The sequence below is a fragment of the Borostomias antarcticus genome (assembly GCF_949987555.1).
Source record: "Borostomias antarcticus genome assembly, chromosome: 18".
Taxonomy (NCBI): domain Eukaryota; kingdom Metazoa; phylum Chordata; class Actinopteri; order Stomiiformes; family Stomiidae; genus Borostomias; species Borostomias antarcticus.
Genome location: NC_140251.1, coordinates 1,579,123 through 1,594,253, shown reverse-complemented (window position 1 = coordinate 1,594,253; position 15,131 = coordinate 1,579,123). Strand labels below are relative to the sequence as shown.

Here is a 15,131-nt window from a genome sequence, read left to right as displayed (position 1 = left end):
GAAGTGTGAGAGCTGAGGAGGTTTGGGATGAGGAGGTTTGGGCTGAGGAGGTTTGGGCTGAGGTGTGAGGGCTGAGGAGGTTTGGGATGAGGGCTGAGGAGGTTTGGGCTGAGGAGGTTTGGGCTGAGGTGTGAGGGCTGAGGAGGTTTGGGTTGAGGAGGTTTGGGCTGAGGAGGTTTGGGATGAGGGCTGAGGAGGTTTGGGATGAGGAGGTTTGGGATGAGGGCTGAGGAGGTTTGGGATGAGGAGGTTTGGTGTGAGGGCTGAGGAGGTTTGGGTTGAGGGATGGTAATGTGTGAGAGTTGAGGGATGGTAATGTGTGAGAGTTGAGGATCCAAGACAGGAGCAGACAGACTAACTAGGCACACAGAGACACAGAATCACAATGGCAACCTGAACATTATAGCACCATGGGGCAAACGCTACCAAGCACTTCGCGCAGGAGCGTTGTTTAGAAAGGAAACCAGTGTGAGCTTGTTCAGTTGGCTAGCGTTAAGCCACACATTTCATCCAATATTTTCATGGCACATGATATGGGCCACGGGCCACGGGCAGTGGCTAGTTGCAAAACTAGAATGGAGAAGTAAGACGCCTCCTTCCCTCCACTAGTCTGGGGGTCCACCTTGGGCAAGTGGTAGTACCCCCTAGCCCCCCTACCTGGGGTTACAGGAAAAAACCCCAATGAAATTACAAACTAATGGAAGAGAGACCCGGCCCGGAGGAAGCCCGGGGCCCTCGTCTGGAGCCAGGCCCAGACGGAGGGCCCGCATGCGAGCGCCTGGTGGCCGGGCTTACCACGGAGCCCGGCCGGGCCCAGCCCGAATAAGCCACGTGGAAGCACCATCTCCTCCTCCATCGTCCCGTGGACCCACCACCCGCGGGAGAAATTGTCGGGGTCGGGTGCGCTGCCAACTAGGTGGCGGTGAAGGCGGGGGACACCGACGGACCGGACCCGGGCGGCAAAGGCTGGCTCTGGGGACATGGAACGTGACCTCGCTGGGGGGGAAGGAGCCGGAGCTTGTGAGGGAGGTGGAGCGATACCAATTACACCTGGTGGGGCTAACCTCCACGCACAGCACCGGCGCCGGAACCAAACTCCTGGATAGGGGTTGGACCCTGTTCTTCTCCGGAGTTGCTCACGGTATGAGGCGCAAGGCAGGTGTGGCTATACTAGCTAGCCCCCAGCTGAGCGCCTCTGTGCTGGAGTTCACCCCAGTGGACGAGAGGGTCGCCTCCCTGCGCCTTAGGACTGTGGGGGGGGGACTCTGACTGTGGTTTGTGCTTATGCACCGAACAGCAGTTCAGAGTACTCAGCCTTCCTGCAGACCCTGAGTGGAGTCCTTTTGGGGGCTCCTGCAGGGGACTCCAGTGTCCTGCTGGGGGACTTCAATGCACACGTAGGCAATGATGGAGAAACTTGGAGGGGCGTGATTGGGAGGCATGGCCACCACGATCTGAACCCGAGTGGTGTTCTGTTGTTGGACTTCTGTGCTAGTCACGGTTTGTCCATAACAAACACCATGTTCGAACACAAGGATGCCCACAAGTACACCTGGCATCAGAACACCTTAGGCCGAAGGTCGATGATCGATTTCGTTATCGTATCATCTGATCTGAGGCCATGCGTTTTGGACACTCGGGTAAAGAGAGGGGCAGAGCTGTCCACTGATCACCATCTGGTGGTGAGCTGGTTTCGATGGCGGGGGAAACTTCTGGACAGACCTGGAAAACCCAAGCGTGTAGTGAGGGTGAACTGGGAACGTCTGGAGGAAGAGCCTGTCCGGAGAGATTTCAATTGCCACCTCCGGCGGAGCTTCTCAGGCATCCCTGTGGAGGTTGGGGACATCGAGCATGAGTGGTCGGTGTTCAAAGCCTCCATTGCTGAAGCTGCGGCTGGGAGCTGTGGCCTGAGGGCCATAGGTACCTCAAGGGGTGGTAACCCTCGGACACCGTGGTGGACAGCGGTGGTGAGGGAAGCCGTCCGACTGAAGAAGGAGGCCTTCCGGGTTATGTTAGCCCGGGAGACCCCAGAAACAGTTGCAGGGTATCGACTGGCCCGGAGGGCTGCGGCTTTGGCCGTGACCAAGGCAAAGCAGCGGGTGTGGGAGGAGTTCGGAGAAACCATGGAGAAGGACTTTCGGTCGGCACCAAAGTGTTTCTGGAAGACCATCAGACACCTCAGGAAGGGAAAGCGGGGGACCATCCAAGCTGTATACAGCAAGGAGGGGACACTGCTGACCTCAACTGAGGAGGTTGTTGAGCGTTGGAAGGAGCACTTTGAGGAACTCCTGAACCCGACTAATCCACCCTCTACGATCGAGGCAGAGCCGGAAGATGATGGGGGGTCGTCAATGTCCTTGGAGGAGGTCACTGAGGTAGTCAAACAACTCCACAGTGGCAGAGCCCCAGGGACTGATGAGATCCGTCCAGAAATGCTGAAGGCGCTGGGTGTAGAGGGGCTGTCTTGGTTGACACGCCTCTGTAACACTGCGTGGAAGTCTGGGTCAGTGCCGAAGGAGTGGCAGACTGGGGTGGTGGTCCCAATATTCAAAAAAGGGGACCAGAGGGTGTGTGCGAATTATAGAGGCATCACATTACTCAGCCTCCCAGGGAAAGTTTACTCCAAGGTGCTGGAAAGGAGGGTCCGGCCGATAGTCGAACCTCAGATCGAAGAGGAACAATGCGGATTTCGTCCTGGTCGTGGAACTACCGACCAGCTCTTCACTCTCGCAAGGATCTTGGAGGGGGCTTGGGAGTTTGCCCAACCTGTCTACATGTGTTTTGTGGACTTGGAGAAGGCTTACGACCGGGTCCCCCGAGAGGTCTTGTGGAGAGTTATGCGGGAGTATGGGGTGAGGGGGTCCCTACTTAGGGCCATCCAATCCCTGTACACCCAGAGCGAGAGCTGTGTCCGGGTCCTCGGCAGTAAGTCGTCTGCCTTTCCGGTGGGTGTTGGCCTCCGCCAGGGCTGCGCTTTGTCACCAATCCTGTTTGTGATTTTCATGGACAGGATATCGAGGCGTAGCCGGGGGGAGGTGGGTTTGCAGTTCGGTGAGCTGGGGATCACGTCACTGCTTTTTGCAGATGATGTGGTCCTGATGGCATCAGCTGCCTGCGACCTCCAGCACTCTCTGGATAGGTTCGCAACTGAGTGTGAAGCGGCTGGGATGAGAATAAGCACTTCTAAATCTGAGGCCATGGTTCTCAGCAGGAAACCGGTGGCCTGTCCGCTCCGAGTAGGAAATGAGTCCTTACCCCAAGTGAAGGAGTTCAAGTATCTGGGGGTCTTGTTCACGAGTGAGGGAACCATGGAGAGGGAGTTTGGCCGGAGAATCGGAGCAGCTGGTGCGGTTCTGCAGTCGCTATACCGCACTGTTGTGACGAAAAGAGAGCTGAGCCAAAAGGCAAAGCTCTCGATCTATCGGTCTATCTTCGTCCCCACCCTCACCTATGGTCATGAAGGATGGGTCATGACCGAAAGAACGAGATCACGGATACAAGCGGCCGAAATGAGTTTTCTCCGGAGGGTGGCTGGGGTCTCCCTGAGAGATCGGGTGAGAAGTTCAGTCATCCGGGAGAGACTCGGAGTAGAGCCGCTGCTCCTTTGCGTCGAAAGGAGCCAGTTGAGGTGGTTCGGGCATCTAGTGAGGATGCCTCCTGGGCGCCTCCCTAGGGAGGTGTTCCAGGCGTGTCCGGCTGGGAGGAGGCCGCGGGGTAGACCCAGGACCAGGTGGCGGGACTACATCTCCGCACTGGCCTGTGAGCGGCTAAAGATTCCCCAGGCAGAGCTGGTTGATGCTGCTAGGGAAAGGGATGTCTGGGGCTTCCTGCTGGAGCTGCTGCCTCCGCGACCCGACCCTGGATAAGCGGATGAAGATGATGATGATGATGATGATGATGATATGGGCCATGTTATGACATTCTAATGTTAGCGCAACTGTATAGTGCAAATTAAAAGAATGTTCATCTTAATTATTTCTACAAAACTAACTAAACTCACCCTCCATCGTCAGACTACAACAGATATGATCCTCAGAGCCCTGGTGGAGACGGGAACAGAGCTCACCAAAACGTGCGCTGCTACGTCCTACAAAACCACGCCCATCCCGGTGAAAAAGCCCCTTTAAACAGAGGTGTGTGTGTGTGTTTGTGAGTGTGTGTGTGTGTGTGTGTGTGTGTGTGCGTGTGTGTTTGTGTGTGTGTGTGTGTGTGTGTGTGTGTGTGTGCTCGCGTGTGTGCTAGAGGGTTGTCTAAGGCCCTATCGTTGAAACTGGTCATTACAACCCTCGCACCCGCAATGCTGAAAAACACAAGCACAGTCCCCCCCCCTCCACCCACTCACCTACCTCTGTTAAAAACACAAGCAAAGCCCCCCCCTAACCCTAACCCTAACCCTCCACCCACTCACCTACCTCTGTAAAATGACCTGCAAGCACATCGGTCTGGCGCTCATTGGAGGGAGGATGAAGGCATATTTTCCGATCCATTCATCTTTGAATTGCCTATTTTCACTGTCGACTTTTCTTTTGGCCACCTTTGAACATTTTAGCTACACTAGAAATCACTGAGGCTAAAACTAACGTCAGGCTAGCTACTAGCCAGCTAACTGCAGACAAAACTAACGTTAGTTGTGCTGTCAACACATCTGTGCTGTCAACGCACATGACCCCAGTGTTGCCAGATCGGATTGACACTTTCCCAACCGCCCAATGTGATCAAAGGCAGCCCACATGGGCGGAGCCCCTCCCAGTCTGGCACCGCAGCCAACGCAAGCCCCTCCAAGCAGAGAACAGTCGTGATTTTTCTCAAATAAATTGGCTGATTCATTCCATGCTGGGTGCATTCGAAGTGCTTTCAGCGGAGAAAGCAGAGAAATTTGACTAATTGTGTTGCGCCGAGGTGTTGGAAATAATGCTATAAAAAAGTATAATTTGCTCAGAGTCCGGAGACAGTTGTGGTTTGGTCTGGATCCGGACCAGAGTCTGGACTTTGAAGATGGATGCCTGACGATGGCGCTGTGCTGTGTCCAGACTGTCAGCCGCTCATTGATCTGCATTCATTAAAACATAAGCACCCCAATTAAGTTCTGAGAAGAGAGAGGTTTTAGATATAACACTGGCCACGCCCACTCTTTATTAATGCTGCACTTTACCCCAATCATCCATCCAACCCCAATCACCCATCCAACCAATCACCCATCCAACCCCAATCATCCATCCAACCCCAATCACCCATCCAACCCCAATCATCCATCCAACCCCAATCACCCATCCAACCCCAATCACCCATCCAACCAATCACCCATCCAAACCCAATCACCCATCCAACCAATCACCCATCCAACCCCAATCACCCATCCAACCCCAATCACCCATCCAACCAATCACCCATCCAACCCCAATCACCCATCCAACCAATCACCCATCCAACCAATCACCCATCCAACCCCAATCACCCATCCAACCAATCACCCATCCAACCAATCACCCATCCAACCCCAATCACCCATCCAACCCCAATCACCCATCCAACCAATCACCCATCCAACCCCAATCACCCATCCAACCAATCACCCATCCAACCCCAATCACCCATCCAACCAATCACCCATCCAACCCCAATCACCCATCCACACATCGTCTGTGACAAGCCCCCACTTCCTGTCCGAGGGGGCATGGTGTGATAGAGCGACAAGGCCCGTCTCTCTCTCTCTCTCTCTCTCTCTCTCTCTCAGAAGACAGGATGACAGAGACACAACGGTCGGTCTGAGTAGGCCTGGAATGTTCCCCCTTTTTATAGCTGTCAAGTCTGGCAGGGAGACGTTTAAGAGTCTGCGTTTCAGACTGAGAAGTTTGTGTTTTTGGCAAAGTGAACTCAGGGATGCTGACAGAGAGAAGGCAGACTTGCTGACATCCCAACACTTATTCCTCTGGAACAAGACTCTCAGAACCATCACGTTTTTGAAATGTATTTCTAGGCACATCGGATTCAGCAGTTGGACCACAGATGCTCTCAAGCAGCTGAAGATATTGTATTACACATTCTTTCAGTGTAGAAATCCTCACGTAGAAAGTGGTTCGACAAGAAGAAAATTGTTCCAAGAATGTTTCTGCTTTGAAAATTACAATGTCTCATTGAACATTGTTATTTCTACATGTGGTAAATAAACAAGTTTCAGTTGTTCACTTCTGAGGGAGCTATAGGCTAACTGGTGTCAAGCCACATCCAGTGATTGCGGCTAAGCTAGGCTAACGGTGCGGGTCTCAATACTGACTACTGCGCCCACAGAGAAGAGAAGAGTGTGTCCGTCTGACTCTAGGGAAGATGGCAAATAACCTAAATTCCCCCAAAGTTGGCATGTTCCTTAAACACTCTTTACTTTTTCATGGTGAGTTAAAATATATATTTCATATTGATGTCTGTGTGTGTGTGTGTGTGTGTGTGTGTGTGTGTGTGTGTGTGTGTGTGTGTGACACATTACGCAGTCCTTGTGTATGCTAACCAGCGTGAGGCAGCTGTGTATCACACAGTGGGACTGTCATATTTGCCCTTGAGCGCTGGTGAACGGAACAGCCACTCCCTGACGGCCCGGACAGGATTCACTGCCTGTAGTCTGGAGCGCTCAGAACCGCTCCCTCACTCCCGTTCACACACCGCATGGAGGTAGGGGGAGATAAGCGACGTGCTTCTGCTGGATGCCTTTCTCATTTCCCCGCTGCTCCCCTGATCAACAGATAGGAGCCTTTGAGATGTTTATGGACGCCCAGAGGGGAGGCGCTCAGACTCCTCCACCGGAGATACAATACTGGAGGAGAGAGAGGCTTTCTACGGCCAAGTGCTGGAGGAGAAAGAGAGCTCTGTTCAGTCATACTACAACATGTTGAAAGTGAGTGAGAGAGAGAGAGAGAGAGAGAGAGAGAGAGAGAGAGAGAGAGAGAGAGAGAACAGGTTTAACCTCTGTATGAAGCACTTTGTCTTCAGTCTAGGAGTGATTCAGCACTATTGCCCATAGGCATGATGCTTATATTTAATATATACTCTAAAAACAAAATGGTGCTATATAAATAAGAACCATATATATAACTATATAACAGCCCTCTGAAAAGTGACATATAGAACACTTCTCAGAAAAGAACAGCACTGTACAAATCTGAAAGGTGCTCTAAGGTACCTTGTTCCATAGGGTTCCTCTATAGCTACCAAGGGTTCTAGCATATAGGATGCCGATAATGCGTTTGTTCACCTTCTCTTTGAGTGAGAACTGTGGATGTCAGATCCATCTATATTCCTCTCCTCCTTTCTCATTTTCTTTACTCAAGTCTCAATTCCCTGCCGCCGTCTAAACAAACCAATCCATAGGCACTAGTGTTCGGTCTGCATTCTCCTTCTCCCCCTACCTCCCTCCCCCTATCACCCCCCCCCCCTGCATTCTCCTTCTCACCCTACCTCCCTCCCCCTATCACCCTACCTCCCTCCCCCTATCACCCTACCTCCCTCCCCCTATCACCCCCCCCACCCCCCCCCCCTTTCCCTCACGCAGAATGCTCGCTACCGAGCCGTCAGATAGAGGCAGTTGGAACCCAGCGGTGGAGAGGGGGGGGGGGGGGAGGGAGGGAGGGAGAGAGGGAGGGAGGGAGAAGGGGAGGGAGGTAGGGTGAGAAGGAGATAGAGGCAGTTGGAAGCGGTGGAGAGGGGGGGGGGGGGGGGAGGGAGGGAGGGAGGGAGAGGGGGAGGGAGGTAGGGTGAGAAGGAACACAGCGGTGTGCAGCTGAGTTCTGTATTGTTACCTGATCACATCTTAGATGAGCTGGGAATTCACTCTCATTCGGATCGAAGCTATATATGATAACGTTTGCTGTAAAAATGTGTTTACATGTTTGCTGTCCCAACAGGCAGGGCCCGAGATCTAGGCCTAATATGCTCAAACTGATGTAGACTGGCCATATATATTTTTTTCACTTTCGTCTGCCCTGACAAAAAAATAACCCATGGTGGCAGTACAGTTGTTACAGTACATTGAGCGGTTGTGGTTTGTAAATCGTTTGTAGTCTGTTTGAGCCGGTGTCGTGAACCTCTGGTGTGGTCTTCTTGAGCTCAGTTTGATAGGGCTTTCACTTTCTCCTTCTGCTGCTGTGGTTTGTTGTCGGCTAATTAATTCAGACGCCAATACGGGATGAATAACATAATGTAATACGCATGCCCCAGAGACCCCAGGCCTAATTATACAGCACTTTAATTAGTGAAAGATAGACTCTAATTAAGTCTGGGCGTGTTCTAAAAGCCAAGTTGTCCGTGATAAACGGTGTAAAGAGCGTGAGGCCAGCATCTGATGTCATGTATTTGCTAAGTTATCAAATGACTTATTCTAATTTCAACCCGTCCAAATGGCTACTTGTGTTAATCTAAATTTACTTCTTGTCCAATGTGTTTTTCACTAGCTCGCAGATGTAGCAGCTCTGACAGGAAATGGGGCAGCAAGAACTCTGCTGTAGCTGTCCATGGTCCTGAAACCGTGTCCATGGTCCTGAAACCGTGTCCATGGTCCTGAAACCGTGTCCATGGTCCTGAAACCGTGTCCATGGTCCTGAAGCCGCTCCTGCTTCTGCACTGACTGCCCCAGTTGAGCTCCGTGCACTTATCGATTAATCATGATTCAGCGGGTGGCTTTCATCTGCACATCCCCCTCCCTCTCCCAGGGATGACATCTCACTATGTAGGCTACAAATTATTTCTAGTGGAATCGTTTTTGAATTTGCTAGGCTAGTGTCACTAGTCAACTTTCAGGAGGTCCTACCGGCGGGAGGTCGCAGCGCGCGCCTCTCCCTTCTTTCGTCCAGCTCAAGGAATCACACACACACGCGCGTGCGCGCACGCACACACACGATTTAGAGCATAAAGGGGATGCATATTTTGCATTGACACTGTCTTGCACTCACCTGCATGGTTTGGCGATTATATACTTTAACCACGTGGAAATTAAAACTGTATATCCCTTTGCGCGGGGCGATGAAATTGCTCCTCTCCTCATCGAAACTCTTTCCAACGTTTACGAGTATCTGGGGGAGACAGAGTGAGTATGAACACGGAGAGAAGACATTGACATCAAAGGCACTCTTCATTGTTATTTTATAAATGCCTTATGTTTGCACTAGTAAGCAAAAATGTAGGCCTATTCACTACATACATACAACATGTATGACGTGTTGCCAAACGCATTTTTGAACTCAACAAATGTCCGTCACTTTTTCGTTTCACAAGTTCGACCTCCAACTTATTCCATCTTTAAATTAATTCATTAATTCAATCATGTAATTCTACAGGCTCAAATGTCTATTTTAATGAGACCAAACCCCGCTGAGCAGAACTAGGCTATTTAATGTAATTGAATAGCCGTTTGGAGGAGATTAACCTTTTGAGATATGGGAGTAGCATGAAGTAGAACATCGCCCTCACGACCTTGTGTTAAATTATTTGGAGAGATGTCAGACTTCATGCTGCATTCCATATCGACACAGATGAGCTAAAATATTCAATAACTAGGCCACTTTTAAGTCTTTGTCCATAAATCTCCTCTTATTGGCGACCGTGCAACAGCCATTCTTAATTTTCTAACTCAGCTACCGTTCTCTCTTATCTCGAGTCCAGTCCAAGCTCCCGTTCCACTCTCTGGCGCACTGAATGGCACTCACTTTCTCAATGTTATAACGGCTTTCTAACAAACCCTATCATATATGTTAATGACAGTTAACCCACCTGGTCGAAATAGATGACCATAGTCCGATTACTCATTTCCGAGGGCTCGTGGTTGGTGTTTCTCACAGCTGAAAAAGCCACCTTGGCGCTCCCAGAGCGCACCGATATCCCCAGCGCAGTCCCGGTGGGATCCGAAGTTGGGTTGGAATCGCAAACGACAAGACATTTCCCCTCGAGTACGATGGGTTCCGTCTCGTTCTGAGCTTTAACTAAAGTAACTAGCCACACTACGCCCATCAGGAACGTAAACATAACGGCGACTTCAAGCTGCACTTAGTCGTTGTATCCGGGAAAAGAAAAGGCAGTGTTCAGACTTCCCTTGTATTAAAAAGCTTTAGAATGTAGTCTTTTCAAATAAACAACTCCCCTTTTTCTTTCTCTAAATCAACCCTCTGTTTTGGGTAGACTGCTTTATGTTTCTCTTGGTCTTTGAGCACTGAAACACAACCGAAACACAACGTTTTCCTTTTCCTTTTTAAATTACGAAGAATCTCGTTTTCCACTCGTTCCCCGTGTTAACTTCTTTCTCCCCCTTCTCGGCTCGATCCCCGCCTTCTTGCCTCACTCCGTAATCGAGTAGAAAGTCTGGAGCGGTACAAGGCCCTGGTGGAGTCGAGGCGCAGTTGAATACATAGCGCGGGGTCCGTCTGCTCCTGCGATGAATTATTGATATGTGAGATATTAGAGTTGAAACACAAAAGGCTCGGACGCGTGATGCTCCCGCCCCGCTCGTCTTCAGCAGACCCCTCCCTCCGGGCCCCCAGATGAACGCATCTCCACATTTCCAATCGGCGCGCAGACCCGCCCCCCTCATCTTGACATAGTTGGAGTTATTTTCTCTCCGTAGAAGTATCTTACAGGTGGACTCGTCTCGGGCAGACACCGGAGGGGATGACACACCAGCACACACCAGCCTTCTACCGCTTACCTATATCTCTTATGGATGGATGGCTTTCGGCAACAAAGGGGTTTGGACGCTGCCAAAAAGTGAGATAACTTGAAGAAAGCCTAACAGGTAGATGACTTTCAGGGAACTACTGCTGCAAATCATGCGGGAAAAGTTCCTGTCCCTCACTTGATACACTCATGTAGAGAAAAGGCATGTCCTAATTTCTGTGGAAGGATACTGATCCGGGTCATGAATCGAGGATGTTCTGAAAGATGACAATCAACACTGTAAAGAACTGACGAGATGGGATGCGATTCATATGACGAAGTGATACAGTAGCCTATACCCTGCAGTAGACAGGCTAAGGATTAGGAAACCAGAAACTTCATTTTATGATTTACCCAATATAGCCGATCACAGCCTAAATGGGTCTGTATCTGAGGCTACGCTTGACTGTAATCAATCAATGGCATTCAGTGGTCATCTCTCTACTCCACAATCTCTCTCCAACATCCACGCACGCAGTCTCTCTCTCTCTCTCTCTCTCTCTCTCTCTCTCTCTCCCTCTCGCGCTCTCTCTCTCCCTCTCACTGTCTCTCTCTCTCTCTCTCTCTTTCTTTCTCTCTCTCTCTCTTTCTCTCTCTCTCTCACTCTCTCTCTCTCTTTTTCTCTCTCTCTCCCTCTCGCTGTCTCTCTCTCTCTCTCTCTCTTTGTCTCTCTCTCTCTCTCGCTCTCTCTCTCTCTCTCTCTCGCTCTCTCTCTCTCTCTCTCGCTCTCTCTCTCTCTCTCTCTCCCCCCTCTCCCGGGGCTAATACCTTTACTGTGACGAGGAGGCGAGTTAAACCCATCTGAGGAGGATTGACGGGCCAGAAGAGTGTGTACGCGGGGGAACATGTGCTTGCTGTTGGCTGCAGTTTAAACATGGTGATGGAATCAGCCTGTCGTCTCCCTGTCTCTCTGCTCTGTTCTGGGTGTGTTTACCTCCAGGCTCTCCTCCCCTACCCTGCAGAACTCAGAGGACGCTGCGCCAGCGCACTGCCCACATGACATTTAATAAATGAGATCACATAGTTCCTTTTAGGCAAAGGAAGACAAACAAACAGAATGGCCTTAAAGGAGAAGACAGTTTTGATATCCAGGACAGACAACAATTCTCTTGTTGAGCAAATGATAAGACAGCGTGTTATGAGTTTCACAAGGTTCCCCTAGAGAACCACCTGAATAGGCCTATACGTTCCACATGGAAACTGCGGCAGATTATGGTAAATGGTAAATGGATTGCAGTTATATAGCGATTTTATCTAAAGCGCTTTACAATGGCCTCTCATTCATCCATTCACACACACATGCACACACCATTGGCAGCAGCTGCCATGCAAGGTGCTAGCCTGCTCATTGGGAGCAATTTGGGGTTCAGTGTCTTTCCCAAGGACACTTCAACATATGGACAGGAGGAGATGGGATTCCGCCGACCCTACAATCAGAAACCACCCCAGAGACAGGTAACCTGGCGTCGCACTCCACGGAGCAGTCTGGCCTTCTCCCCATCCACAGCCATTTCAACAAATAACAATTGAACTGTGTCAATCCGGTAGCAAACGACCCATTCCAAAATACAGAGTGGATGCTTTTCAGCACCATAGCAGCCTGGACAGCTCCAGTCAGGAGACACAATGGGACACTATGCTTTGCTCTGTCGGAGAGGGACAGTTACAGGCTACAAAAGGAAGATCTATACGCAGTCTATGCATAGGCCTGGGCTGACATTGCTTTAGAACGGAAGCACAAGAAGATCGTAGGCTCTGCCTTAATCTAAAACAACCTCTTTATTACTTCCTATACAAGTCAGTCAGTTGGCTTTAAGTTTCTTTACCACATGATGTCAGCCTGAGTGTCAAGAGCATTATGGGCCGTTTCCCCACCCGAGGACGCAGAACAGGGCCTCGTTGAAACCAGGAGGGGAGAACGTGGGAAGACATCCAGAAGTGTAAAAGATCTCAGGCACACTCTCGGGAGGCGAGGGAACATGTCACCATCACTACGCGTGCTATCTACCGAAAAACAACACACCTCACACAAAGCGTGTTCCACATCCCATGCACACACACATACACACTTTCTTCCTCTCTCATACACGAGAAAGAAAGACAGGTGAAACAGAGAGGCCTAGGTAAGAGGAGAATTGGGATGGATGTGGTCTAGAGACAGCCCCCCCTCCAGGGCCTGCCTGGGGCATGCGCTGTCTCCTTGTGTCTCACGGCCTCCTGGGGGGCTCCCTTTGCACGCATGATGAAACACGGATTGCAAAAATATAGGCTACACATCTGTGTGTGTGAGAGAGAGAGAGAGAGAGAGAGAGAGAAAGAGAGACAGCGCGAGAGAGGGAGAGAGGGCGAGTGCAAGCATGCCACTGGCACCCTTAAGTGCTGTGGGTGTCACAGTGACAGACTGTCCAGCCATTGGTGTCACGGTGATTGTGAAATCTGTCGGCGTGGAGTGAGGTGCAGAGAGTGTGCACGCTGCTTGAACGTGACATTCAGTCGGACAAACTGGAGACCTGTTTTGCGGCCGCCTGGGGATCACATGTGTCTGCTTCTTTTTTAGATGTCAAGAGGACGTCTGAGCTTATTATTCAAAATCCGTCCGAAAATTCACCCAACACATTAGCCAATATGTACTCGTTTAAAAATGTGTCTCGTCTATTTTTGGCACATGCCTAAAGCCATTCAATAAATGTACATCTCTTCATTTTGGCAGATTACACAGTGAATGCTAATGATTAGGCCTATAGGCCGATGCAAAATACAATTACGCTGCATCTTCAGAAATGTTATTGTTCATGAGCAGATCCGTCGACAGTGCGATGCAGCAGTTTGATATTAATATAATAATAGACGGGTAGAGTTGACTTTAATTAAACACTTGCTCATTACTTATAGACTTTTTTCAGAGGGGCACGATTAATTCAATTATCGCGTCTTCATGTCCAGCAAGCCTCTGTTATAATCTAATCACATATGTAAAGCAGTGCTAATGTCATTCTGTTAATCCTATTTGAGCCATTACTGAAGTGTCCTTTAGGCACATGTGTGTGTGTGTGTGTGTGTGTGTGTGTGCGTGCGTGCGTGCGTGCGTGTGTGTGTGCGTGCGTGTGCGAGTGTGCGTGCGTGTGTGTGTGTGTGTGCGTGTGCGTGTGTGCGTGTGTGCGTGTGTGCGTGTGTGCGTGTGTGTGTGTGTGTGCGTGTGCGTGTGTGTGTGTGTGTTGCAGGCAGGTTAGGAGGGAGGGTGAAGGACGGTTCTAGGGCAGGGGAGTAGGGGCAGGCCAGGGCGCATGCAGGGCTGCTGAGGGGTCAGGCAAGGTCGACCAATCTAGCTCCATTTTAAAGATGCAGCAGCATAATCTGTCCCTGTACTACACCTTGTGGACCATTGTGTGTGAGGAGGTAGAACAGTCTCTGTGCTTTCTATAGATCCCTATAAGGTAGAACAGTCTCTGTGCTTTCTATAGATCCCTATAAGGTAGAACAGTCTCTGTGCTTTCTATAGATCCCTATAAGGTAGAACAGGAAGCCCAGTCGGCCCATCGGGCTGTTCCACTGGCAGGTCGGGGGGCGGGGTTGTGTGTCTGCATGTTGGTGCTGGAGTCAGAGCAGGTCAGGGGGGGGGGGTGGGTGTCTGCATGTTGGTGCTGGAGTCAGAGCAGGTCAGGGGGGGGGGGTGGGTGTCTGCATGTTGGTGCTGGAGTCAGAGCAGGTCAGGTCGGGGGGGGGGGTGTCTGCATGTTGGTGCTGGAGTCAGAGCAGGTCGGGGGGGGGGGGGTGGGTGTCTGCATGTTGGTCCTGGAGTCAGAGCAGGTCAGGGGGGGGGGTGTCTGCATGTTGGTCCTGGAGTCAGAGCAGGTCGGAGGGGGGGGGGGGGGTGTCTGCATGTTGGTGCTGGAGTCAGAGCAGGTCAGGGGGGGGTGTCTGCATGTTGGTGCTGGAGTCAGAGCAGGTCGGGGGGGGGGGGGGGGGGTGTCTGCATGTTGGTGCTGGAGTCAGAGCAGGTCGGGGGGGGGGGTGTCTGCATGTTGGTGCTGGAGTCAGAGCAGGTCGGGGGGGGGGGTGGGTGGGTGTCTGCATGTTGGTGCTGGAGTCAGAGCAGGTCGGGGGGGGGGGGGGGGTGTCTGCATGTTGGTGCTGGAGTCAGAGCAGGTCGGGGGGGGGGGGGGGGGGTGTCTGCATGTTGGTGCTGGAGTCAGAGCAGGTCGGGGGGGGGGGGTGTCTGCATGTTGGTGCTGGAGTCAGAGCAGGTCGGGGGGGGGGGGGGGTGTCTGCATGTTGGTGCTAGAGTCAGAGCAGGTCGGGGGAGGGGGGGGGGTGTCTGCATGTTGGTGCTGGAGTCAGAGCAGGTCGGGGGGGGGGGGTGTCTGCATGTTGGTGCTGGAGTCAGAGCAGGTCGGGGGGGGGGGGTGCATGTTGGTGCTGGAGTCAGAGCAGGTCGGGGGGGG

The 15,131-nt window shown here is 51.5% G+C and overlaps 1 protein-coding gene across 1 annotated transcript in view; it reads right to left on the bottom strand.

The window, feature by feature from the left end:
• Nucleotides 1-10,005, bottom strand: part of LOC311321100 (cerebellin-1) — a gene marked incomplete at both ends in the record, with an annotated part of 13,817 nt that extends 3,812 nt beyond the window's left edge. Inside the window, 2 exons of the mRNA XM_084452995.1 lie at nucleotides 8,937-9,056; nucleotides 9,754-10,005. Coding sequence (XP_084309121.1) covers nucleotides 8,937-9,056; nucleotides 9,754-10,005 — 372 coding nt within the window. The remainder of the gene's footprint in view (nucleotides 1-8,936; nucleotides 9,057-9,753) is intronic.
• Nucleotides 10,006-15,131: the final 5,126 nt, after the last annotated feature.